We start from the raw sequence: 27,385 nt of genomic DNA, 5'->3' as shown, positions 1-27,385 counted from the left end.
CATATGTCCTGCCCCCAACCCCTGATCTTTGCCACTGGAAGTCCATCTCCCTGCCCCCAGTAATATTCATTTTGTGTGTGTGTGGGGGGGGGGGGCTTGCCATCTTGGAACTGGTTAAAACCAAATCACATACTAAAAATCAACATCTACTATAATGTATCTTAATTTTATTTCAAAAAATATTTTTGTCCTGATTTATATTGTGTGTGTGTGGTGGGGGGCTGTATGTGTATGGTGGGGTGTAAGGTGTGTGTGTGTGTGTGGCATTTGTGAGTGGTGTGACTGCATGTGTAGAGGAGTGTAGGGTAGGTTTTGGGTGTGTGGGTGTGTGTGGGCAGGGTGGGGATATGGTTGTGGGTGTGAGGGGGGGTGAGGGTAGGGTGACCACCTGTCCATAATTGGGAGGGACAGTCCTGAAATGAGAACATCAAGTTCTGGTCCTGGGAAGCATGACTCTGGAAAAGCATTTGTCTAGATTTGCAGTGTCCTGCAGGGATCTGGGTTTGGGAAGCAGCAGGTTTCCCTTTGCAGGCTGCTTGGGGCTGATGGGGTGGGATGCAGGGGGCGCCATGTGTATGTGTGTGCCTGCACACATGCACGTGGCTGAGAACACAACCAGGCAGCATGGAGAGCAGTTCCCTGCAGATAGGTCTGTGTTGGGGGAGAGTGGGTGTGAGGAGGTAGGAGGGGCAGATTTAGGCCCCCACGGTGAGGGATGGAGTGAAGCAGGGGCTGGGGTGCTGCCCAGTCAGGGCACTGTATGGGATATGGGGCCCGGGTGGGGAGTGGGATGGAGCCATGGGAGACTTGTGCAGGGGGTAGAGGGGAAGATAGGGGGCATGTGCCTCCCAGATTTGTGCATGGGGTGGGGGTAGATGCAGGCAGCCTGCTGTGGCTGGCATCCTCCCCCCAGGAGCCCTGCTGCCCTCCCCCCAGGAGTCCCACACTGGTCATGTTGCCATGTTAAGGTGCCCCCTGCCTACCTGGCAGCAGCAGGGGCAGCAGTGATTCGGAGTTGTGCCTCCCACTGCTGCTGGGCAGGCAAAGGTGTGCAGCTGGTGCAGGGCTCCTGGGGAGAAAGGCAGCAGTGTGGGGAGCGCTGAACCTGGAGCAGGCAGTCCACATTGCTCCTTTGTGGCCACAGCAGCCCACATGTGTCCCACCTTTCCATTTTGAAAAGGTGGTCACCCTAGGTAGGGGGGGCCACCCTAGGTAGGGGAGGCCTAGGTGGTGCACCTTAGGTGTCCCACACAGATGCAGCCACCTGGTGGCATGTGGCTCCAACCAGTTCCAGGAACTGCACATAGAACCATAGAGTCAATGAGTGGGAAGGGACCTAGACAGATCATCTAGTCCGACCCCCTGCCATGGGCAGGAAGGAGCACTGGGGGTGGCAGGGGTCATAAGACCCAGCCAGGTGCCTATCCAGTCTCCTCTTGAAGATTTCCAGGGAAGGTGAGAACACCACCTCTCTGGGAAGCGTATTCCAGGCTCTGGCCACCCTTACCCTTTACCGTGAAGTAGTTCTTCCTAATATCTAACCTAAACCTATCCTCCTTCAGCTTGTGGCCATTGTTCCTGGTGACCCCAAGGGGGGCCCTGGTGAACAGACTTTCTCTGAGTCCCTGCTGCTGGACCCTGATAAGGATGTAGGCAACACATGTCGGCAAGGAGTGGAGCCAGGCTAGCCCGCTTCTATCTTGCGGGGCTCCTTGCAGCTCACGTACAGCTCCTGGGACTTGCGCACCACTGGAGTGAAGTCCTGCATGATGGAGCCTATGGTCTGGCCCTGCTCCCTGTCACCATGTTCAGCTCCTGGAACTCCACCGGGAAGCAGGGAGCAGGGCTCCCTGCCACTTCCAGCAGAGTCTCGGGAGCTGCATATGGCAGCAAGGAGTAGGGAAGGCAGCTAGCCATAGGCAGGGGAAGGCTGGGGCTAATGGGGCTTAGCCCCCCACAAATAGGGCAGCAGTGGCAGCACAGAGGGCTGCAGGGCAGCCTGAGCATGGGATCTGGGCAGCTCCACCAGGAGATGCGCACAGACATGAAGCTGCAGCCAGGGTCACAACCTGTTGCAGGGGCAGGCAATTATTTCGGGCAGAGGGCCGCTTACCCAGTTTTGGCAAGCTGTCGAGGGCTGCATGAGTAGCCCCACCCCTTGACTGGTGCCCCTCCCCCTGGTTACCATCTTGGGACCAATGTCTCAGAGCCATGGCTAGTGGGGCCAAGAGCAGGGCACAGGCTTTCAAGGGTCTGTGGAACCAGGCTGGGCTGCACCAGCAGGGAGAGGGGGGAGCTGGCCCAGCTCCATAGATCCCCTGCCGGCTTGGACCCTGTACTCCTGCCACCCTGCTCTGGGCCACGCTGGCGCTGGCCCTGGGACACTGGTGTGGACCCCATGCACCCTCTCACTCCCAGTGCCCCCCAGCCCTGCAGTACAGGAGTGGGGCAGCGTGCAGCCCCAACACCCTACTCTGCAGCATGGAACAAGCTGGTGCTGAGCATGGAGAAAAGCAGGCCCTCCCCTGCCCTATGGCCGGCGCTCCCTGCTGCAGGTACTCACAGCCTGCACGGGGCTGTCCTGAGCAGGCACAGGTGGGGGTTGGGGCAGAGAGGCAAATGTTTGTAGCTGGCCGAGGTTCTGGGTAGCTGCTGACAGATACAGAGCCCAGGCTGGGGGGCAGGGGCTTTGGATGAGGGGTAGGGGCAGCAGGGCTGGGGGCAAGGGGCAAAAGCAGGGCATTCTGCCATGTACACCCTGCCCTCTTTTTGTTTTGAGCAGGCACAGACAGCCCCACACGGGCTGCAGGTAGCTGCAGTGTGGGGCACCGAGCATGGGGTGGGTGAGGGGCCACTCCCCCTCCCCCCCCGTGCGTAGCACCAGCTTGTAACCTGCCGCCGCTGCCAGCCTGGGCCCCTTGCTGGTTCTAGGCTCACCCATTGGGGCTGTGCATGGTGGCAGCAGCTTCCGTCTCCCGCTTGCCATGCTGGGCAGTGTTTGCCACCGCCACCTCTGGACTGCCCAGCATGTGAGCTCCAGGCGGGCGGCAGCAGCAGCAGCCTGGGGCTGCCTGTGGCTACTCAGGACAGCCCCGTGTGGGCTGCGAGTGGCTGCAGCAGGGAGTGCTGGCACAGGGTGGGTGAGGGGCCGCTTTTCCCTGTGCTGAGCTTTTCCCTGGGCTCCTTCCCTGCCATCCCCACTCCTTACCTGAGGTTCCAGCCGGAGCAGCCATGTGGCCCCAGGACAGAAGACCCTGCTGGGACTTCTGGATGAGGGGGTGGGGCCAGGGAGGCCCTGCTGTTGAGGGAGCCTGCCAGGTTTCCCCTGGGTCCTACTGCCCCTGGTTTCTGTCATTTCTGACAGGAACCAAAGACAGATAAATATTAATTTTCTAAATTTTTAGGGGCCCCTTGGGCCAGATAGAATGGTCTCGTGGGCTGGGCCTGTGGGCCGTATTTTGCCCACCTATGGCCTGGCAGCATGTGGAGCACTGCCCACCACAGCAGGCAAGTCTGTGAAGGGGAAGGATCATGGGGGAGGGGCAGATAGAGGCCCTCACAATGAGGGAGGGAGTGGGGCAGAAGCAGGGGCAGGAGGTGGGGTGAATAGGGCCTGGGGTGGGTCGTGGGAAAGTCGGAGACTGGGCAGCTCATTCAGGGGTGCCGGGGGGGGGGTGTCCTGCCACTATGTACACTCTGGGGGTGTCATGAGGGGCACATGACCCCCAGATTTGAGCGTGGGTCAGAGGCACACTGCCACTTTGGGCTGGGGCTCTGTGCCCCGCTGTCACTGCCTTGGGAGCTGCATGATGCCATGTGCCTGCTACCGCCAGGTTGCGCCATGTCTCCTGCCTGCTTGGCGACAGCAGGCACATTGTGTTGCATGGCTCCTGAAGCAGCAGCAGTGGCAGTGGGGCACAGAGCTGGTGCTTCCTCTTGCCCTGCTGCCTGCTGGCTACACAGGGAGCGTGGCCTGACAGGGGGTGCAGCGGCACTCTCAGGGGGTTCATGTGCACTCCCATGTACCCACTACACATCGCCCCTGTGTGAACTGAAGGGATATCCCATGCAATGGGACTGGGCCAGCCCAGGCTCTGTGTTTCCGCTGCTCTGCTAGGCATGGGCCCCAGATCCTGGGCTCCATGCTTCTGCAGCTCCACGCTCCTGCACAGCTGCAGCTTCCCCATGCCCACTGTAGCAGGGACCCACGGAGGAGCCTCTGGAGATGGGAGAAGCTGAGCAGGTTCCCTACCAGCTGCAGCAGTGGCAGCAGCAGCCCTGCCTGGAAGCTGTGTGTGCTGGCTGGGGCTGGAACCCTCCTGTGCATGAGCGTGGGAGTGAAATATGTGGACTGGGTGGGGTACAGTTAACTGGTGGGTGCCCATGTGCCAGATGAAATTGCCTGGCTGCCTGGATGTGGCCCGTGGGCTATATTTTGACCGCCCCTAATCTAATAACTGATTGAATCAGCTTTAGACAAGAGCGCCAAAAAGTTCTGTTGAAGCGCCTGATCTATACAGATGCTGCAGAGCTGGGTCAAATTAATTTACTGCTGCTTCCCCTAAAGCGTGGGGGTTTGGTTTTTTTTTTCATGTCTGTCAGCAGCCTGAATGTCAAACAAGAGATTCAGTCTGAGTGTTAGGTGGAGTCAGATGCTGTCATTATTTCCAAACTATTTTCATTTGTTTCGAAGTTGTGACTAATCATATTTGTAACAAGACAAAAAGTTCAAGATAACGCTGACAAAACCTCATGCTTCCAGGCTTGTGCCTTGGGTCACAAAACCTTTTCTTCCATGTACAAATAGCTTACTCTCCAGCTAAACTAAAGATGAAATCCAGTATTGCTAGGGGCAAGATGCCTGATTTCATGGCCCAGTGGTCTGGAGCTATGTTTCCCTGAATTGCTTTGATTTTTGGGAGTTATTTGGGACAGCATTGTATGTTCTGTTTTGAGTAACTTTGTTATCTTGTCTAGCAGAAAATTAAAAGGGGTGGCTGGGGGGGAAAGGGGTGCAAAACAACTCCTTAAGGGCCAGGAAAGACAAGTTGCTATATAAAGTAATTGCTTGCAGGCAATTTCATTTCAGTATATGCTAGTTCAAGGATGTTTTCACATATATTAAGTTAAAAACATTTTTACTCTCAAAGAAAGCAAAGGAAGTACTGTGGGCTTCTTGTTTTGGGGTTTTTTTTAACCTCAGGGGTTCAAGGTGGATATGAGTCTTACTTAGTTATAAAGGATATCCTTTTCAGCTTAGGTTACACGCATCGTAGAGACAATATTTTCTTCTGTTTCTTCTTTTTGAGTTAAACTGAGTAGTAGTTTTTTCAGCCCATCCATTTTTGTTTATGCTTTCTTTACCCTTCTAAAATCATCAGCTGGTTTTAAATTTTGAAATGAAATGGTTACTACTAGAGGCACTACTAAACTTAGTAGCAGCCAGCAGTTTTACAAATGTACAGCAACTGTTAGCATGAATTTAAACGAAACATCTCATTTTTGAGGTTCTCTTAATTTTTTTATTTTGAATGAGGTCAGCAGATGTTTGAGGAAAAATAATTTCTTCTCTTTTTCAGGCTTACAGGTTTTCTCAGCTACCTGAAATGATAATGGGCTCTCCCCCACCCCCTGTTCCTCCCAGAACAGGTCCTGTGGCTGTTGCCTCTCTCAGGAGGTAATTGTTGTTGTTGTTCTGTAGCTAAGAATTGTAAGCCCTCTACTAATGTAATGAGGATCCCCCCATAACTGTATTAAAGCCATAAGTGACACTTAATAACCATCTTCTTCATAATGAGGAGGTGTTCATGAAATTAAGAACAAGCTGTTTTCTTTTTAGATATACAACATTTCAACATGATGAGGGGGAAAAATCAACAACAAATGGGCCCATATTTTTATTCTGCTACTAACTAGTCAGTTGCCTAATTTAACAGATATATGCTCTGGTATCTCTTATGCTGTGGTCTGACTTGACTTTTAAAAGACATAATGTCATATCACATTACAAATATGCCATAAAAGTGGGAGTCACACTTATACTTTCCCTGCTTCTTTTTTCCTAAGAAGTCCCAACATTGAATGAATAAATTATAAAATGGGGTTTGTAAAACTGGCCTCACGTATTTATCTGCTTTTTCCATATTTCTTACCTATGTTTCTAATGCCTAAGGAAAGAGCATGTTTGTCATCTTTAATATAGAAATTTTGCTATTCATAGTGAGATTCATCACTTTTCAGGTGGATGAAGTTACAAGGCACATGTACAGGCATTACGTTTCTACCCGGAAAATTGCTGTGATCGGCAGGGTTCAAGCAAGCACCTTTCTTGTGCCTTCCCCAGACTCCAGGACTATGTTCTGGTGAAGTTGGGGGGGGGGGAGGGGCACACTTCCATACAGCTCATCATCCCACCCCCAGCCTTCCCAAAGCCAGATACAACCTGGTTTGGAGAAGTCATGTGGGCATTGCCTGCTGCCCCCTGCCCCATCTGGTGCCAGGGCAGTGGATGTACAGCTCTCCAAGTGCTGTAGTGGGGATGTGGAGGGGGCTGATCTGCTTCTCCCTGCATGGAACTTGGAGAGCCACATCCCACAGCCCTGTGCATGGGACTGCAGGAACTGCCTTAGAGCTCCCCCATGTGCAGCATATCCAAAGGTGGCACCTGGAGCCCTCCTGTTTTGGCCCACTGCAGAGGAGCAGCTGCTTACTAAGTCAGTGCAAAATTTCGCTGAGTGTTTCGTTTCAAAGCTGTTTCGATGCGTTTCAAGCTCAAAACAGTGAGATTGAAATGAAACAAAAAGCATCAAAACAGCTTCAAAATGAAATGAGGACTCAAAATGTTTTGAAAGTTTTAAAACATTTTGAGTTTTGAAGCAGTCTGGTGATGGGAGGCAGGGGAGAGCCCGGGCTGCAGTCCAAGCGGGTCCACAGCCTCATGTAGCTCAGCCCAGTGGGGAGTGCAGCCCTGGGTCTCCCTGCCTCCCGCTGCCAGGCTGCGCTTCATGTGGCGGGTGGAGCCAATCAGTCTTTCCTGGTGCTGGGTGTGGGCTGCACCCAGCGCTGGTCCCAGGCGGTAGCGGCAGCTTTCTGTCATCTGGCGCAGATCTGGGGCCCTGCCCACCTCTGCAGCCCTCCTGGGGCTGCGGGCCCCCAGATCTGTGTGCCAGACGACAGGAGGCTGCTGCTGCTGCTGACAAGTGTCACGAATTTTGCTTTCAAGAATTTGAGGTGCAGTCTCCGAGAAACCTCTGCTCCTATCTCCTTAAAACTTGTCAGGCTGCATGCCTTCAGAAGGGGCTACCATCCCTGCAATTTGCATCTGAATCAGGTAACAAATGACAATGTTTTAGGCATTTTCATGATTCCCCATTATAGCCTATGGGCGAAATGTTGAAACAGCAAAACAATTTTGAGGAAACGAAACAGGACAGTGCTTTGAAATTAAACAAAATGACAAAATGAAACACTGTCCCTTCGAAATGTCGAAATGAAACAATGGTGTTTTGCACAGCTGTACTACTCACTTCTGTCTGTCTGCTCCACAGACTAGGGACCCCATTCTGGAGGTTGGGTGGGTGGTGTTGCCCTGCTGGGAAGGAACCAGAGAGGCTGCCAGAGTTCCCCAGCCACATCCTAGAATAGGAATCCCCCACTGCTCTAGTCTCCCAGGACTGGGAAGAGTGGAGCAGCCACTGCTCCCCATGCCTAACCCAGTCTAGGATCATCCCAGTCTTAGGAATGTGCAAGGAGCAGGGGAGAGGCATGGTTTCAGGCTGAAGACTTTTCTCAAATACTTTTAGTGGTGGAAATTTCTCAGAAATTTCCATTACTGAAAATGAATGCCTGTTTGAGGTCTTAGTCCTACACTTTACAGTATCTTTACAGTATCACCTGGGGCAAATCCCAAAACTCTGCTGGGTTTTCAGAAGAATACCATTAGGATGCTGAAACAAATGGGAGTTTTCTGATTGGTTGCCAATGATATCCTATCTACAGAGAAAGAAAATAAGAAAGGTGGCAAGCATTGCTTTGCTTATTCTTGTTCATCCATTAAATTTCATAAAAATAATAAAAAGATCCTTGTGTTTCTAAGGGATAACAGTTCACTACAGTAATGTAAGGACTATGTCCATACCATTTCCATAATGTTCCTGAGAGCACTGCCGTGAAATGTGCCTGCACGTACTCCACATCAAACCCAGAAATGAGTCAGCAAAGCGTCTTTGAGGAACCCTCTTACCAATGCTCTTAAAAGCTCTCTGGCTTTGACATGTTTGGCATGTATGGAGCAGGAGTGGGTGGCTGGGGCCTGCTGCTTCACATTGCCCTCAGGGTCACCAGTGAAGTGGTATGGACATACTCAGAGACCACACAGCATTTGGCCTTTGGTCTTATAATACTGCACCACGTATACTGCATTTAGCCAGCCTGGTCACTTATTGTTCTCCAGATTGTTTGTGTGTGGCAGGCCAGTGGGATCTTTCTTGGAGTGTTGGGTAAAGGCTATGATGTAAAACATACTGTTGGAAGCAGTAGGCGAGGCAAAGGAAATTTCTCTTTGATATTCATCCAATTTCCTATAATGCCACAGTAAAGATAAGTAGTTCCTTGCTAGTTTTTGTTTGCAATGCTGCCACCCTTTCAGTCAAAACATCTCTGTTGCTAAGGGAGTTGTCTATCATTCATAATGGTCAGTTTCCTATTTTAATTTGTATACAGGTCGACATCTGATATTGGCAGTAAGACAAGAATATCTGAAGCCAGTGTGACTGAGCAAGCCCAACATCATGATCCTACATCTTTTGCTCCAAGTTCAAGAGCCCCAGTGTCTGTGGGTCCATTGGATCAGTCAGCTCTGAACTACTCAGGTGAAAAAAATGTGCGGTACAAAAATCAGTGTGCAGTTTGTATTATGTACAGATGAGGCTATGTGACATTACAAGCACAGATTATTACTTGTAGTCATGGAGAAGGATAGAATTAAATGTTTTATTCTTCAAGGACTGACAAAAGTCCACGAAGATCATCTTTCTTTCCCATTTATCACATGCAGTCCTGTAGGTGTACTGTGGGTATTCAAGTTATTTTCTTTTGAAATACCAGGTAGTGGCTACTTTTAGAAACAGGATCACAGACTCAATGGATTTATTAGGCAATGGATTAATTAGCCAGTGGCTAGCTCCTGTACTGTAGTCCTCAGTCCCTCCTGTAACTACTTAGCTTAGAGTGTAAGGAGGTCCTGTGCGATGACATTAGAAACATTAGAAGTTGTGTTTAGTTGGATTGGAAGATAGGAGTTTTACTGTGAATAAAAGCTTTAGCAAAGGAAATATAGGTCTGAAAGGGTTTTACCTGGTTCATCAATGGCACAGGCAGAAAGAAGTGGAGCTCCCCACTGTAACTCATAATGCTTTGCATTTACTCATTATGAGTTGCAACAATGCCCCGGACGAAAGTTCACAGGTGGGTCCAAGGGGGAGAGAGGATTGGGGAATCCAGCTGCTGGCTTCGAGCATGCAGTTGATTTCCCCTAGCCAATGGCCCCTACCCCCTCTCAGCCCGGGCACAGTTTTCAGGGCGTGAGGAGGGAAAGGAAGCAGAGCGAGCTCCTTCTAAGGGTTTCCCAGCTGGCACTGGAGAGGGGGGTGGGTGTATTGGAGCCTCCCCACCTAAGCACAATCCTGCAGGGACTCCAGTCCATCCACCTCACCCTCCAGCACTGGCTGAACTTCCCCCACCCCCTTTCCCCCCTCGCATTCTGAAAACAGCTCGGAGGATGGGAGGCAGGCAGATGCAAGTTACTGTAGATGCTATGTTTTGAAGCATCTTCATTTGAACCCTCATGCAATGAGAGTTTAGATTTTCACAGGATTGTGCCCTATTAAGCACCTTGCACCTGTGCACTTCTGTTTGGTTACAGCTGTAGAGCACTTTCAGAGGCCAGATCAGGTGAAAATTGTCACCTCTGTCTACTCCCCAAGTCTAGTCTCCTGCTATCACAGCCACATTACAGGGTGCCTATACACATGCAGTGAGACTGCTTTGACCTGCTGTAATTACAGCATTTAGGAGCAGACTCGATTAATTGAGTCTTCTGGAGTGTGATAATTACTGTGCTCCAGCAGACTTCAGCATCATGTGTATCAGCATCCCTGAAAATGGTTTGTCAAAGCTCGTTTGACAAACTTTAGTTAAAGTGCCCCCACTGCCATTTTTCAGCATGGAGATGCAGATACAAGTAACACACTGGATGCTTTAATTAGAGTGGGTCTCAAAGTCACTCTAACTAAAGCACCGCCGAGGGTGAAGGGGCTGCGGATGCTCAACCACCTGGGAGGCAGTGATCATCACCTGCTGGAATTCACCATCCAGCGCAAGGTGGCAAAGGCCTACAGCAAGGCAGCAGCCCTAGATTTCAGGAGGGTGGACTTCAGTGAGCTAAGGGGAATAGTTGGGGAAGCACTTAAGACCCGGAGGGTGCTGGCCTCTACCCTGGCGGTCTTTAAGACAAGGTTCAACAATCACCTTGCTGGGGCTGTTTGACCCCAGTACTCTTTCCTGCTATGGCAGGGAGTCGGACTTGATGATCTACTCAGGTCCCTTCCAACCCTACTGACTATGAAACTATGAAAACCCCCTCCCCGACCACATGTATAAATGCCCGTAGAGTCCTTTTTATAAGTTGATCAAGTTGCAACTTAAATATTTTTTTTTCTTCTTTCTCTTTGCCCCTACTTCTTCCTCTGTGAAACCATTGCGGAACCTTACTGTTCTGTTCTGCTCAGTTGTTTAGGAAGCTTCTTCTAATTTACAATCTAAATATATTCATGGGCAGGTTTTATGTATTTGTTCTACTCCAGCATTGTCTTTCAGGTTAAATGATTCTTTTCTCTCCCTGGAGTTTAACTTCTTTATTATATTTACAGAGAACAATCCTATTCTCTTTTAGCCTTCATTTTGCTAGACTAGACAAGAGCAACTCTTTTAGAGTATGGACAGACATAACAGTTATCTATTGTATATTATCAAGTGATAATTGGTATGCACTGTTAGGTGTAACTCTTTTTCTGCTATAAGAGCATTCAGACATAAGTCAAGCAAAACCATGGTGACTTGAACCTTATTTCATTCAGAGTTAAAGTTAAAGTAATTTGGCTCACTTTTATCTCTACAGGAGCATGAGGATGTAAGCTATAGTATGATACCTGAAGTGTGCTCTGAAGTGACAACTCTACCTTCCCCTTTCAAAGCTGTTGCAGGTTACATCAATCCAAAGCCTTAATCTCTTGCTAATGTTTGAAAGTAAAGCTTAGGAACAGCTTACTTCTTGTCCGAAGGAGGACAGTGTCAGAAGGCAGAACAGAGTTCTGTTCCCAGCTTTGCCACTGACTTGTTGTTTAACTTTGGATGAGCAACTTTACCTCTGAGTCCTTTTCTCCTGCTATTCTTTGTGTCTTTTCTGTTTCGATTATAAATTCTTGAGAAAGGGACTGTCTTAGCTTATGTATTTGTATCTTGCAAAATGGAACCCCAGTCTCAGTTGGGGCCATTGTATTACTGTAAGGCAAATAATACTAACATTCCCTTTGTCTGCTCACAAAGCTGTTTATAATCTATGTAAAAATTTAATACATTTGACACACCCAACAAAAGCAAGGAAAGATTGACTTTTAATTGCTTCTTTGCTCTTTCCAAAGTTTTGCCATTGTGAAAATGCCAACAAAACTAGGCAGTATTTTTCAGCTCCATTTTGACTCTGAATCCAAGTTTGTTACAGTATCACTGGGCATATCTACATGAGCCTTCCACTGTGCAGTTATTACTGTGCAGTCATTTAGTGCTTGCATAACCATTACTGTGCAGTAGCTTCCCAGCACGATTGCCTAGTGATGCTTACTGCACAGTAGCTCATTACCACTGTGCAGTAGCATCACTTGATGGTTTGTGCCTGGCAATGCTACTGCGCATTAGTAGTGAGCTGCTGTGCAGTAAGCATCTTTTGTAGATGCAGCCACTGTGATGTACTTGAATTATGTAGTAATTAAGTCACCTAAGAAAGCTGGTTGTAAAATAAAGCAGTTTCTCATTGTTCCCTTTGAAAAAGGGCAACAAATGAAAGGGTTAAATTTTGGGGGGAAAATTATTCCAGAGAGATACAACAATGATTTTTCTCCCTCAATTTCACTTCTGCTTGCATTGAGACTAACTCCTGCTAGGCGTTGAAAAGAAATAAGGGTTTGAGTCACAGTTGGTTGCCTTGTTCTGTCATCATCACTAATAACACATATTATTAAAGTGATAATATGAGAGGTAATTTGGTACCAAGAATGGCATGCAAAGCACTAGGATGAGAAAGCAGAAGTCATCTCATGGTATTTTTTAGTTAAATCATGTATTATGAAAAGATTCTGGATGCGTGGAGAAGGAGCTTCATGATGCCTGCTTTTCAGAACAAAGGAGAGATGCACAACTGTGGCAGTTATGTGATTCATAAACTTTATCTCTCTATAATGAAACTATGGGAAGAGGTTTCTGATCAAAGATTGAGAAGTAAAAAAATTGTGACAGTCAGCTTGTGTTCATATTAAGGAAATCGATTGGCCTGATTTTACAGTGAGACATCCAGCGGAAAGTTCAGACAAAACCCGGTGTTCACTGACACGGAAAGTATGTCTCACTGTGTACCAAGAGAAGTGATGTTGTGCAGTGCTGCATGAGGGAACAATTGGCAGCTGGAGTCTGTAACTCTTATGCAAAGCATGTAGAGACGCTCAAAAATATGTTAGAAGCATATGCAGGGAGATGGAGGATTTCCTTATCAAGGTTAGGGTGCATCAAGGGTCAGTAGTAAGTCCAGTCCTACTTGTGTGAGGTCTGTATATCTGGAGGGATACCTCTGGGTGGGTGATGTGGCCTTGATTTTTAGAAAGTAGAGAACAAGAAGAGAAGGGGCTTGGGCAAATGGAGAAACATACAGAAAAGGTACAGTTCATGCATCACCGGGGGGGTGGGGAAGAATGTTGTACACATTTTTCAGACAACATGAGCACATACATCTGCGGTACTGGATTACTAGTCCAAATCAATCATGTGTTCTAGTGTCTAGGGTTCATGGTGCAAGAAAATAGAGGAATAGATGAGGATGTTAGGAGCAGAATAAAGAAAAAATCTACAAGATGGTGACAAATATTGTGTATGAATCAGAGTTTCTGGTAATGAAGAAAAAAGGGTTGAATGTGATGAAGGTGATGGAGATGAGAATGCTGAGGTGGATCTATGGAGTCAGCAGGAAAGATAATGTAAGCAACAGAGGTGCAACAATAAGTTTTCTAAAGGGAAAAAAAATAACTTTCCAGTATAGCTTACTATGTTGGTGGAATTGGTCTAAATACTGTATTTAACTGAATCCAAGATGAGTTGTTGCTCCACCTCTTCACCTCCACCCCTCCCACAGTCCACATGGGTGAAATAAAACCTTATCTTAGATTTGAGTACTGCCCTGAGGCAGGCGGTAGCTCTGGCTTTGGCTCTGGCTCTGGCCCCCCTCTCCCATTTATTTTCAGCTCCGGCTCCGGCCCTGATCCAGCTAGGCCCAGAAGTGCCACCACTGCTTTTGTCTGGCTGGGCTGCGCCTGGTCCAGGACCAGGGCCGCCGCCGCTGCTGACTGCCCAAGATTTGGAGCTGCCCAAAAGGTAAGTGGTGGGGGGGAGGGGAAGGAGGAGTAGGCACAGGGATGGGGGGGCAGGTGGCAAGGAGGTGGGGGCAAGTGTTTGGGGGGCAGGCACTGAGGAGGGGCAAGTGGCAAGAGGGCAGATAGCAGGGGAATGGGGGCAGGCAACAAAGAACATGTAGCAGGGGAACAGGAAAGGGGGGCAACTGGAGGGAGGGCAAGGGGCAGGGGGGCAGGTAGAGAGGGCAAGGGCTGAGTGGGGGACAAGGGGACGGGATCTGGCCCTTCCCTCTGCCCATGCTTTCTCAGCCAGCAGGGGAGGGGATGAATTTAAGATGACTATTTAATACTTAGATTAGTTACATAGAAAAATGTAGAAAGCTTTATAATTTTTCCATGTATAGCCTCTAACTATTAGGGGGTCATCTTGAATTCAGGTAGATATGTTATGTCAGGAAAATCATTCTTGCAAAAGCTGGGTCTCTGGTGGCTTGTGCACAGAATGGTGTTACCACTGTTGCTGTATCAGTATGGCTAGACTGGCAAACTCTTTCCAGAGGGGATAAGACCTTAGCTGTTAATAGACCAAAGCATTCAAACTCCTATTTTAAGTGCATGGTTGCTTCCATTGTGGCTTTCAGCCCCAAAATGTACGAAGGTGCATGGTTTACTGTATGGTAGCACCATAAATTGTCCACATGGGAAAAGTGCTCGGCCCTGCTTAGTGCATAAAGAAATGTAAATGTAGTGCAAAGAGCTGTAACCTAAGTACATGTATAACCTCACTGAGATTTTCAGAGCGGCCTGTAGGATTTAACTGTACAGCTCCTATTGACTTATGTGGCTAAATCCCTGAGCTGGGCATGAAAATCTCAGTGTAGCAATCTAGCCATGTTGGTGGCACTTGGCTCTCCCAAAGGGGACAGGGAGCTATGGTCTTATTCCCCAACATTCGCCAGCAGTGCTTGTACACTGTCTAAAGGTAATGCAGTGGCTGAGCTCCCGCTTTATTTTGGGATGCATAGCACCTGCTGTCATAATACTGCAGAGCTCATTTGGGTTCTGTCCCTCTACACAACCCCATACCACCATCTATACCTTAAAAGCACAATGTAGCTGAGAACCTGTAGTATGACTTTTCCTTATAAACCATTCAGTTATTTTACCCAGGAGATATAGTGTTTTGACAGTAGCTGGCTAAGACGTACCAGAGGGAAAAAGTAGGAAATAGTTTCCTGTTGACAAAAATACCTGTTATGGAAGAATGGCAAAAATTTGGCTTTGTGCATTTAAAAGATTTTAAACTGAGATTCTGAGTCTTGAAGTAGGCAAGCTTATTAGGCATTGCTCTGTTAATTTTTCTGAACAATTCCTTTCTTAGCTTTGTCAGAAGTATTAGGCAGTCATTTGCATCATATTCAGCCTTTACTACTAAAAATAAAAACCTGGTCCTCTAAACTGTTATATAAATATACTGTCATTGAAGGATCTAGTCTCTTCTTAATGGAGAAGATAGGAGATGCATATATGGATGTAGAAAAGACATAGACTCAACCCCTTTTAAAAATGTCAAAGTATAAAGTACACTGTAGTTCACAAGAACCACTTCTATGTGCCTGGGTCACTAGGGTATGTGCCCTCATCAGGTTCAATAAACACATGAAGAAGAAGAACTAAACAACTTTTATTGTAGAGCAGCAGGCAAGCCTCTGCAGACTAGGGCTGTGTGAAACAGTACCGTTCCGCTTTGACTTCCATTTCAACGTTTTGATAGAACAGTGTTTCGTTTCAAGTTTCGTTTTGTTTTGAAAGCACAGTTCAGTTTTGTTTTATTGAGACTGTTTTGCTGTTTCAATGCTGTTCTGCCATTTCACCCATAGGTTATAATGGGGAATCATAAAATGTGGCAGGCAGGCAGATCATGGGCTCACCGCACCCTCGGGAGGGCTGCAGGGGCTGCGGGCCCCCGATCTGCCTGCTAGATGACAAGCTGGCACTGAGTGCAGCCTGCACCCAGCACCAGGAAGATCAGTGCTGCCGCTGGCCCCAGGTGGCCTCCTGCCACCTGTCTCCTGTCATCCAGCAGGCAGATCAGGGACCCGCACCCCATAGCCCTCCCAGGGGTGCGGGCAGGTTCCTGATCTGTGCATGGGATTATAGGAGGCGGGTGCTTCCATCTGGGGCCAGCAGCACCATCTGTCTTCCCGTTGCTGGTCCCAGCTGGCAACACCCACCTCCTCTCATCTGGCAGGCAGAGCAGGGGCTTGTAAAATGGAGGTGAGAAGCCTTGGGATAGGGGTCCAACAACTTGATACCTGGGCTTGGAGTGGGGTCAGAGAAATGCAGGTAGTAATCACCAGTCCTAATAATATGCTCCCTTCCCCAAAGGTGTACACTTCCAGAGGACAATTCCAGGGCATTTGGACTTGCCTGAGGTGCAATGTATCTTCAGCGCTCCTCCATAGGCCACGCAGTTCCATGCCATTTGACTCTGAGACAAGGGATCCAACTCCCACAATCTGGACCATGATTGTGATGTGCAGTATAAATACATAGTTTGTGAGGTAGCTGGAGAATGACAAAATGCAGCCTTTTCACACTTCCATGTAGGTTGCAAGCACTGCCTGAGTCTCCCCATCTCTGAGCATGCATCAGAAAGACACTGAAACTGCTCTCTCAAAACCAGTACAGATATTGCTGTCAGTTGTACTGTTATTGCTTTGAGGCTATGGGGCTATCTCCAAACAACAGTATAAGAATTAACGTTTCTGATATTTGTAGGATCTTGCAAATTCAAATAGCTGTCAGGTTTGCTATGTCATGTAGGCCTGGCAGGAAATACACATGCCTGAACACTAGTTCAAGGCATTTCCCATCATTTCTAGATGCACCAGACATACAAGGGACATAGTTTGTTTAGCATTTGGAAAGATGAATATTTTTCTGAGGGTTTAGTGGAATACAGCTGGTAAAATGCAGTGATGTGCTGTGCACTGTTGAACAAGGGGCATTGATAAACTCTGTGCAGCAGTGGTGTGGGTGTTCCAAGTTAGGAAGATGAGGCTGGTCCTTAGCTCTCCTGTTTAAACACACTCTAACCAAGGAGAGAGGTTATCTCACAGGGCAAGAGGACTTCAAACTGGAAGATGTTTATAACCTCAACTGTGTTATGCAGAGCTCTTTGGATAACTTTGCATATATACCTTGTCCAGACAAACATAACTGAGTACAGAGAGGTGTATCTGGGGCAGAGGGTGGGGTATAATGTTGAGCACTGGAGAGCAAGGGTAGGGGGCAGAGTCTTACAGCACACTCATCGCACTCTGGCTGCAGCAGCACGAGCTGCTGCTGTAGCTGTAGAAGGGGCTCTCTGCACACTGGCTGCAGCAACCCCTATAAACTGGGCTTCCCAGGGACTGCCATTCTGGCACCCATCTAAACTGGTGCCCCACTTTCTCACACCTAGTCACGCTTCTGTGAGTACATGAGATTGTAGCAGCCTCTCTCATTTGAAAAATGGAAGGGGGGAGATTGAAAAGGTTTTGAGACAGGTTGGATGTATCCTGGGAATATTTTAAAATACTTGACACTCCATTCAATCTGTTTGCCCATCAAAAGGAACTTTTACGAGCCCCAGGGATGAGCCATCTCTGGATATAACCATATGCAGCGATACAGATGAACCCCATTACAGGAAGGATAATCATTTCCAACCTCCCCAGAGTGTGATGATGAAGTTCTAACAAGAGGCTTCTCAGTCACACTCTGTGCCCACATGCTGTTCAGAACTGGACTGGATCAGCTCCGCAGTTTTTATATCTAAAATAAGCTACACCGGGGTCAGTGAAAGTTTGCTGACTTGAACCCACTGAGAATTTAGCCCTCTGATACAAATTGACTTCTTGTTCCCCCTATTCTCTGCTTTCCTCCACCCCCCAGTTAAATTTATGTTGGCTATTTTATTGAAATACTTTAACAGGGAGGGCCTTGCTATTCTTGTGGGAAAGCTTGTGGGTATTAGAGCAGTGAAGTTCCAGGGTAGCTGTATTTTAAAATTATAAAAAGGTTACAAGCATAACAAGTCTTTTGTAGTGGTTTATAGTGTTAATAGCAATAAGTTGTTCTGAGAATACTCCTGAATCTTAACAAACTTACAAAGGCAAAGTGCGTGACAAATATGAAGAAGGGACAAAAGTAATGCTGTTCCATTATATATGCCATGCCCTAGATGGATACTGAAGGCAGGTCATGGGATAGTATGGCCAAACTTAGGGCATGGACACCAATTATCCTTTCCGTTGGGCCATCAATCCACCTAGGAAGGGAAGAAGCAGCTATATCTGTCATACCCATTTATACCACTCCCACTTTTGCTCAACTGTTACACACAGTTCCTGAGAGAGCCTTGCAAGCATACCTTGCCCTGATCTCCAGAATCCAGTCATGACTTCTCTAATATGCTCTGTCTTTAAAAGACATCCTATGCAGCTGATAGGAATGATGTGTTCCAGTCTGGTGTCCTGAGCATTCTGACAAAGGGAGCATCAGAGCATAATTACTGCCTCACTGGGTCAGACCAGTGGTCCACCAAGCCCAGTGTCCTGTCTCTGACAGTGGCAGGAGTGGACACTTTAGAGCAGAGGTCAAGAATATACAGCCCACAATATACAGGCCAGATCCAGACAAGGAGCTGGAAGGACTTGCTCATGCCCTCACCAGGGCTGTATAGTGAGGAGCTGCTCTGAGGCTGGCCCATGCCACCACTGCTTCCCCTTACCTTGCACTATCCTCCCTAAGGTTGTGGCATGGACACAGCTTTCAGCTGCACCTGTGCCATAGTGGAGAGGTGGGTGGGGGGAGGGCTGGTGGCAGCAGCATGGGTACAAGTTTCAGCTGCCTGTCCCCAGCCCATCTCCCCACCCACTGGAAGTTGCGCTTGTACCCCACTCAGGAAACAGGGAACTGAGAGAAGTGGCAGGAGTGTAGGTGCAGCTTCTGGCTCTCTGGCCCCAGTGCACATGCAGGAGAGACCTCCCGCCACTGACACATCAGCCAAACTACCTGGCCTACATTAGACCAGAGACAGGATGTCCCAGGCCATGACTGGTAAAGCTTGCTGGCCACTGCTTTAGCGGGAGAGTATTGCAATGGGTATATCTGGAGTAGTGATTCTCAAGGAGGGTGCTGTGGCATGTGAGGAAATAAGCAGATAAGTGCAGACTCAGGCTGTCCCTGCATAGCTGCTTCTCCACCCCCACTGCCCAGTCCCTTTGCAAGGAGGTAAGCACTATAATAAGTTAGTCCTTGAAATGGGGCACCAATAAATTCATAAAAGTTATGGAAGGGTGTGTTGAGTCTAATGAGGAGTGTCTTGAGTTTACAGAGGTTTTCAGCTACTCACCCAGAAAGCTCTATCCCCTATTCATTGCCCACCCTGGCATCCAACATCATTGGTTCAGAGATACCAGAGGCTACACCTCTGCCTGTTCATCCATGACTTTGTCCAGTCAGTGCTTGACTTCCCAGGTTGGTTACTTGAAGCATGCTCTCTATTGATCTCTACGCTGATGGCTAGGATTACTAATCAGTAATTGTTTCCATCCTCCTTGTCAGGAAACACGGTGCCAGCCGTTTTTGCCATCCCAGCAGCAAACCGACCTGGGTTCACAGGCTATTTTATCCCAACCCCACCCGCAGCCTACAGAAACCAAGCATGGATGCCCTACGCTGGGGAGAATGAATTACCAGGGCAGTGGGCTGACTCAGTAAGTACCTTTGTTTTTTTCTGTAGTTGAATCGGAGGTGGAGTGGGAGATCAGTGTATGGGATTATTAAGAGTGACATGGGAGTGGGAGAAAGAGGCAAAATACCTTTCTTTACTAATTTGTCTTACTGGTAAGAAGCAGGACATTTCCTTGTGAATGACTTACACACTTTTCTATTTCTGAATAAAGCCCAGTTAACCCTGCATGTAAATAGATAAAAGGTGCTTAAAATAAGAATGGAGTGACTGTTCAGTGAAAGTAAAACAAGTTGATTTATTAGTGTCTGTATGTGTATGCTAAGATTGTTACAGGGTTAAACCATGCCCTAGAGGAGGAGTGTCAAAGATATGTGGGCACTAGGTTTCAACCAACATGTCACATGCAGCGTGCAGGGCCCAGGACATGTGCTGCATGCGCCTTGCTGCACATGGCACCCACACAGAGCCAGTCTAGGAACAACTGCAAGCTCCTCCTCTCCATGCTGGATCCAGTGCTCTCAACACTTGCTCCAATTGGTCAAGGATGTGAGCTGCATATGGGCATTTGCTCTAGCTGGGCCAGGACATGAGCTGCACATGGTAGCCACTCTGGGTTCAGTGTTGTGTGTAGCTTGCATTCTGGATCGGCTGGAGTGGGCACCAGAACTAGAATGCAGGGCAGGTGGACCATGCCCCCTGTCTGCCCATGGAACTGGCTCTGCACTGTTCATTTAGCCCATGGACTGGTTGTGAACCAGTTATCTGTCCCTTGGGGCCAGATGAGTTTGATACCCCTTCCCATATGTGTACAAACTGACTGTCATATTTAGTGTGATGGTCCACAAACTGGGTAATTTAACAGCTTTGTAGTGAGTAGGACCCAGCTGTATCCCAGAATAATATAACTCAGCCCTGAAGTTGAATGTCAGTTTTTTATTACATTTGAAGCCATTGAAACCTTTGTCAGATGCCCTTTTTTTTAAAGAAACACTTCAGGGAAAAGAGTCTTTTTTGCTGACATTGAAGACTTTCCCACTATCCCTTAAAGTAACCTTTTTAAAATGCTGCTTGTTTGCATTTGGTTCAGTCCTGCCATTAATGCTGAAATCAACACATAGGGACGTGGCTTCTGTATTTTGTTGTGCATCAACAGTCTTGTTTAGTGATTTGCAGTTGCAAGGCCAGTTAGTTGGCCCTCTGAAACTCTGCAAGAGAAGATTAGGATTCACAAGTGTTGGTGGGGTTGTCGTTTCGTTGCCAAACCTTTCTCCCTGCTATTGATGCCTGAGAAGGAGAGAACACAATTTGACTGTCAGATGCGAAGTTGAGTTTGAAATGCTGTTGGCAGGGAATCAACTTTTTAATGTGTAAACTGAGCATATCTGATGAGAAGTCTCTGATATTCCTCCTTGACAGAATTTTTAGCTACTTTTTTCTGGTGTGAAGACTATAGCCTCTGTTATGAACTGGCTCCTAGAAAGTGAGGCCACTTACAGGGTAGAGGAAAGAGGAGGAGGAGGAAAAAATGTAAAAAATAAAATACTCACTTTTCCACAAAGAATGTTGCCTCCTCTCAAGTGATTTTTGTGCCTGTTAGCCTCCTGCATTTGAAAAGTGTCACTAGGAAAGAGACCCATGTCTGTATGTTCAAGATCAGACTGCAGAAGTCATGAGACTAGAGAGCCTATTTGCCTTCTAGTTCTTTATAGCTTTTAGATCATGCTTAAGTCATGTTTTTAAGCTTCTCTCTACTACCAGGACTGCTAAAAATTTTATTAAAAAAAATGAAACAAATGAGATTCTCTACTTCCATTTTTCCAAGAGCTAGGCTTTAAGAAAAATGCCAATATGCATAAAATCACAACAGCTGGCACCAACAAATTGTATTTTAAGTTCAATTTACTATGATGCATGAAATACTTGAAGATTTACATTTTCCCTTCTCCACCAAATATATATTTGGTCCTATTATCATTAAGTTGCTTGTTGAATGAAAAAAGTAAAATAGTGGCCTCTAGTGGTTTGTTGTAGATTTTTCCTATGCTGCATAAATTTGCCGTGTGATCAGTTAAATAATTATCACCTAATGGGTTTTTTTCTTCTTGACTTCATAATTACCACTTTCATCTAGTACTCAGGCAAGCACTGATACCAATCAGATTTTAAATCTTGTTTAGTAGATGAGTCCTCCAGAACATGAGTAAGACTGAAGGGCAGATTTCCATATGTATTTAGGCACCTGAAGATGCAGGACAGGGGTTCAGTGAGATTTTTTAAAGTGTTTAAAAAGGGCAGGCATCTAAACCCAAATCCAAAAAAACAAGACTCGAGCTGAATTTAGAAATCTACAACTGTCATCATTACAAATCTCCCTTACCTGTCACTGAGCTCTGAAAGTACTTAAAGTCCATGGGCATCTCAGTTTTTAACATGAAAGGTCACTAGGTACCTGCAGTTGTGCTTCTTTTTGTGTCCTGAAGTGCTGACGGCTGAACAGCTTGGCATCTAGCTTATGCTAAGCCCTCTCAGGACTCAGGATGGAGTCATTCCTCCATTAACCCCTCTGAGGTCTAGAACCTGGTATCAGGGCACATGTAATGACAGGAATTCATATGATATGCAGTGGTGGCTGCTGATGTCTTTTAAAGCAGGATTTCTTAACCCGTGGGTTGCAACCCAAAAGTAGGTAACAAGAATATATGAAAGGGTCACGAACAAACTTTAAAAACGGATTCTCCTTTAAAGGAGAAAAATGTGGGAAACTGTGGCTGGAACTCTGCCAGCCTGCAAGGGGCAGCTTGGAGCTCCCCCCCACACCATGATTTTATAACCACCTACAACAGAATGACCTAACCATGATCATTCTAACTGGGGAAAGAGATCTCCTGCTCTTGAACCTGTTCCACTCTACAGAAAATAATACGATATTCTTCAGACCACCCCCAGGCTGGGACCTGGGGGTGGGAGGCAGTGGGTAAGGAGAGAGGGGCACTGGGCTGGGACTGGCCATTGATGTTTACAAATGGGTCCCAGCACAAAAAAGGTTGAGAACCACTGTTTGAAAGCAAGGCCAGGGGAGGAGCCAGTATTCCTCTTTTAACTAAAACCTTCCCCCAGGAAGTGGAAGATACAACTTCAATTCCCTCATTGACCTTGGCTAGGGATTTTATAACCACCTACAACAGAATGACCTAACCATGAAATTATAGGTCATTCTAACTGGAGAAAGAGATCTCCTGCTCTTGAACCTGTTCCACTTTACAGAAAATAATTTGGTATTCTTCAGACCAGAGACAGTGAGTGCAAGAGCACATGGTGAGAGACAAGACTTTCTAGCCCCTGTGGGGAGGACACTTATCTCTGAGGGAGGTTGTCCTGGGTTCTAGCCCTTGCTCCAAGGTCTGTGATACATGAACAGGCTTTGTAACTGGGAATGGAAATCTGTCTGTCTCCAGCCCAGGAGGGTGCCCTAACCACTACGGAATGGTGCTTCAGGTCAGCAAACTCCTGTTTCCTCCTGTTGGCTTTTAGTCTCCTGAAATGTCTTGGCATTCACTTCATTGATGCAAACCATTAAAAAGAATAATAAATAATGGGCTTGCTTTCATCAAGGCATCCTTCTATGTTCTGCAGTGATGATCACAATTTGATATGTACAGTGTTTCTCCGTACAATGAATGTTTATTGATATGATTGGGCTAGCTGAACTACTGAACCCACCAATCTTTCTGCAGAAACAGTGCATGCAAAAATGTGCGCTAATAAAATAACACTGATCTAGTGGGGCTCTTCTGGGAACTAGAGTACTTACTAGGTGAGCTGAAGATCAAATGTTTTGTGTGATTGTTATCATCTATAGGTTCCACTCCCAGGCTACATAGAAGCTTATCCGCGGCCACGCTACCCACATAACTCTCCTTCAAGACTTCACCGTCAATACAGTCAGCCTGCAAGCATGCACCCCAGTTTGGAACAGGCTCCCTTACCTTCTACTGCAGCTTCTCAGCAGAGCCTAACGGAAAATGACCCTTCTGACACTCCTCTCACCAACATATCTACAGCTGCTTTAGTGAAGGCAATAAGAGAGGAGGTTGCAAAACTGGCCAAGAAACAAACAGATATGTTTGAGTTTCAGGTGTAACCTCATTGTGTGCTATGTTCGTATCACGTAACTTGCAGTAGCCAAGGAAGTAAGTCCTTCAGTTTTCGGTTTAAAGTTTGCTGTGACTTGTGCCAAAGTGATGGCATGTTTCTTTTTCTGAAAAGTCAACTCTGTTGTTATGGAATAGAATGAAACTGAACAGCGGGACTTGAAGATACCCATTCTGTTTGCCAGCTAAGAAGATGCTGCCAGGCAACTGTTTGTTTAATAGTGCTAAGTTCAGTTTATGGTATGCAACTGTTTGTCACTTAGCTCTTGACTGTGGGCTTTCATTACTAGAGATACTACTAAACATACATCTGTGTAATGGCAGAGTTTATTAAAGTATTGGGGCACAGAATTGGAACTGTCTGAAATAACGTCTGCATGTCAAAACTTTCTTTCTTTGATTAAAGAAAACAATACAGTAGTACTGGGTAAACTGAAGGCCATAAAACTTATACAGTAGTGATCAGATTAACAGTCCGTTACAAAACACTTGATAAGGAGAGCTGAAGCCAGAGAAACAAGCTCAGTCCTTCTCTACTAGAGGCCACATTCAGACCAAAAGAATATGAGGTGAATAAGTAAGATAAATAATTTACCTTGTAAATAGCCCTAAGTCTCATCATCCTATTCACAGTACAAAAGCCTGAAACAAGAGAAGACTGGGAAGAGAGTTGATTATAGTTTTGGTAATTTGTGGTTACAGTGCTCATTAAAGTTGCTGTAGCATGACAGAGGTGTTTTCAATATTAAAAGAGCCTATACTGTATGGTGGGAAAGAAATTAACAAAGGAAAGGGGTGCTAAAAGCTTCCAGGACCCTACAAATGAAAAATGGTTATTTGAGTTTGCTCTACATTCAAGAGTTTTTCATTCTGAATGCATGTGAAGCCAGTAAATTTGAGAGCCTTGGGTGAGCCTATCCAACCTGGAAGAACAAATATGCCTGCTTTTACAAGGAAACCTCTGTTTCACACAGTGCTTTGTACTCTGTCTTGAACAATGACATTTAGTGAAGTGATGCCAGAAAGTACTAACTGAAGCTATAATTGACTTTGGTTACACTGGAACAATGGATGTGGCAGAGCTAGACATCTCAGTCTCTACAGGAAGCTCTGAATGTAAAGGACCTGCTGATTACATGAAAGTGTAAATAAGTAAACAAGTGTGTGGATTTTAAAAAATACTGTTGTTCTGTGAAAAGGGGGTATTTACTGAACCTATGAGGACTGTGTACCTTGCAAGATAAATGCCATTACCTGTTATGCCACATATATGAGTCCACCCTCCACAAAAAAAAAAAATCAATCCTCATTGCTGAATGTGACAGTAATTCATCTTTTGCAGTCATACCAAATTGTGGAAGATCAAGAAAAATACTTCAAGTTCCTTCAGTAATGAGTTGGGGACTAAAGTTACTTATGGGGCTCTGGTGTGTTGGGCATGTTTGATGTCAATTGGAGTTAAAGGTGATGTCCTTCATCCCATTAATTTATTTACTTAGCCTCAATTACATGTGCTATTTTATTTGATCCTTGTGTTTTCCTAATGAGTTTCTTTGGTCTTTATGGAGGTGAAAAAGGGAGCTTGGTTTAGCTTTGTAGCATTTGAGAGGACAAGGAAAAAGAGATTGGAAAGTGGGGAGGGTGATACTGCTGAAGCACAAACTTTTAAAGCAGAGCTATTTTTTCAAAAAAATATTAATAATAAAGCCCATTCCAGCTATTCTGGAATACAGATATGTCTCTTACTCAAGACCTTAAATATTGCAAAACCTTTTGGAATGCTTGTTGCTCTTTAAACAAATGTGAAATTTCATTTTTGTTATTTTAAAAAAAATCAGATATAAATAAAATGTATTTTTGTAATCTCTGTGTAAATATATGCTGTATATTTATAAAAGTGACCAATCTGCTGCAGACAGGAAATTACTATTAAACCGATTGCAAAACTAGAAAAAAGTTAGTAACTTTATGGATGGATATTAGCATTTGAGTCTTGGACTACACAAATAGGCAGCTGGGTAACTCAAATGAATAAAGAACCAAAGAAACTCAGCCTCTCATAACTATGAGTCGATACACTGCTGTCTCAGTTTCCTGTTAGCCAATTAATACAATCTCATTTGTGTAACACAAGGCGTCCAAATGTCTTTTTGTGTTGAATTGTTGTCTGCCTGAAAATGTTGCATTTAAAAATGAATGCTTAAAAACATAGGGTCAGCCTCAGCTTGCCATATACCTGGATAGTTCCTGTCAGCTTCAGTGGGAACAGCATTCACTGGCACTGGAGAGAAGTTGTCTGTTAAGCCTTGTCTACAACAACAGGTTTCATCAATACAGTGTAATTTTTTATGGAAATGTAGTTAAACTAGTGTTTGACATGAAGATGTATTTTTATTTTAAAACATCCATTGCCTTTTGCAATGATTTAAATTAATTTTTAAATCACTCCTTTACTTAACCCAGTGCAGTTCATTGTGTAGACAAGCCATTACATGCAATTGAAGTAAAATCTTAGGTACCAGTCTTGCAGAATTACACACTTGCTTGACTTTAAGCAATTGAGTAGTCCTAATGAATTCACTATACATGGGGTTAAAGTTAAGCATGTTTCTAAGTCTTGTCAAACTGGACCATAAAACATTTAAGAAATTCCATATACACAAGGGCTTTGTGTGTCATTTTAAACAAAATGTAAGATTTTAATTTCAGCCTTAAATTCCTTTTAGAGAGACAGCACTATGATTCCAGAGTTAAATCAACTTATCTTTGCCCCAGACAGCTGGGGAAGACTTGCTAGATGTTTCAAGTTTTTTCTGTGTAGTATTGTATTTGAAATGTGCTACCTGTTGAAAATTCCCCAGTTCATCACTTTAAATACCACTGTGATGTAATTTATTCACAGAGGAATTTTAATCTCTCCATTCATAATGGCTTTTTATCTTGTCTGTAACATGTTTCTCCAGTATGTTTTTTTTTAAAGTTCAAAAATAAGGTAATATGAAGACAAAAAGGACATTCCTGGAAAGAGAAATCATGTTGTAATATTTATGCTGTCTGAGCACAATGCAATGATGAAGTAACAATATAGTGTACAAATAATTTGTAATATAATAAACATTTTGTATGGCTACGGCTGCAATATAGTTTTTCAACCCAAATTTCAAAAAAAGAAAGTCTATCCTATATACAGTTAACACTGATCTCATTATAACTGTGGTGATGCCATCTTTTCTGGGAAGGACCTAGCCTGAAAGTGACTTCTAACATCTGCATTCAAAACTTCTAACATTCTGTAACAGTTATATGTTAACATGAAAATGCCGTTTTAGCTTTCTTTTCTGTACAGAAAATTCTGATGTACTGATCAATGTCCTGTCTTTAGATTTATGAATCATTAGTAAAGTAATCTGCAAATGAAAACAATCACTCAGTAATAGGTGTCTTTAATATATGTGCTTTGCTGTAATTAAGCATAGTAGAACAGTAATTCTAAAGGTATAAGAGGGCAGTATTTGAAACATAGCTTCTTTTTCCCTAGATAAACTAATTATCTAGATTTGGGAGAGGTATTAGTAGTGAGAGTAGAAACAATAACTGGTGTTTGTTTTTTATCATTTTGTGGGAGCACCATAAAAGTGCATGGCATTCATATATCCTCTGCAGAGATGGGAATATACTGTAGCCTAAGCAATTATCATCCTTTATTCAGAATCACTGTGCAAAGGTGAAAAAGAGAAGTGTAGTGTGGTATGGAGAAAGGCAAATGTGAGGAAGAGCTCTAAACTAAGTTAACAGAAAGAACAGAAGTAGCTTTACTG

At 45.6% G+C, this 27,385-nt stretch overlaps 1 protein-coding gene across 1 annotated transcript in view; it reads left to right on the top strand.

The window, feature by feature from the left end:
- KIAA1549L (KIAA1549 like) overlaps nucleotides 1-26,697 on the top strand; it is a gene marked incomplete at its 5' end in the record, with an annotated part of 277,300 nt that extends 250,603 nt beyond the window's left edge. The window contains 4 exons of the mRNA XM_019551019.1: nucleotides 5,580-5,677; nucleotides 8,722-8,870; nucleotides 19,287-19,438; nucleotides 23,276-26,697. Of these exons, the coding sequence (XP_019406564.1) occupies nucleotides 5,580-5,677; nucleotides 8,722-8,870; nucleotides 19,287-19,438; nucleotides 23,276-23,557 (681 nt within the window). The remainder of the gene's footprint in view (nucleotides 1-5,579; nucleotides 5,678-8,721; nucleotides 8,871-19,286; nucleotides 19,439-23,275) is intronic.
- Between the last annotated feature and the right edge of the window lie 688 nt (nucleotides 26,698-27,385).

This window comes from Crocodylus porosus, unplaced genomic scaffold, assembly GCF_001723895.1.
Source record: "Crocodylus porosus isolate Cpor-Errol unplaced genomic scaffold, CroPor_comp1, whole genome shotgun sequence".
Classification (NCBI taxonomy): domain Eukaryota; kingdom Metazoa; phylum Chordata; order Crocodylia; family Crocodylidae; genus Crocodylus; species Crocodylus porosus.
Note: the sequence above shows the minus strand (reverse complement) of the source record. Positions and strands in the feature narration are given on the sequence as shown.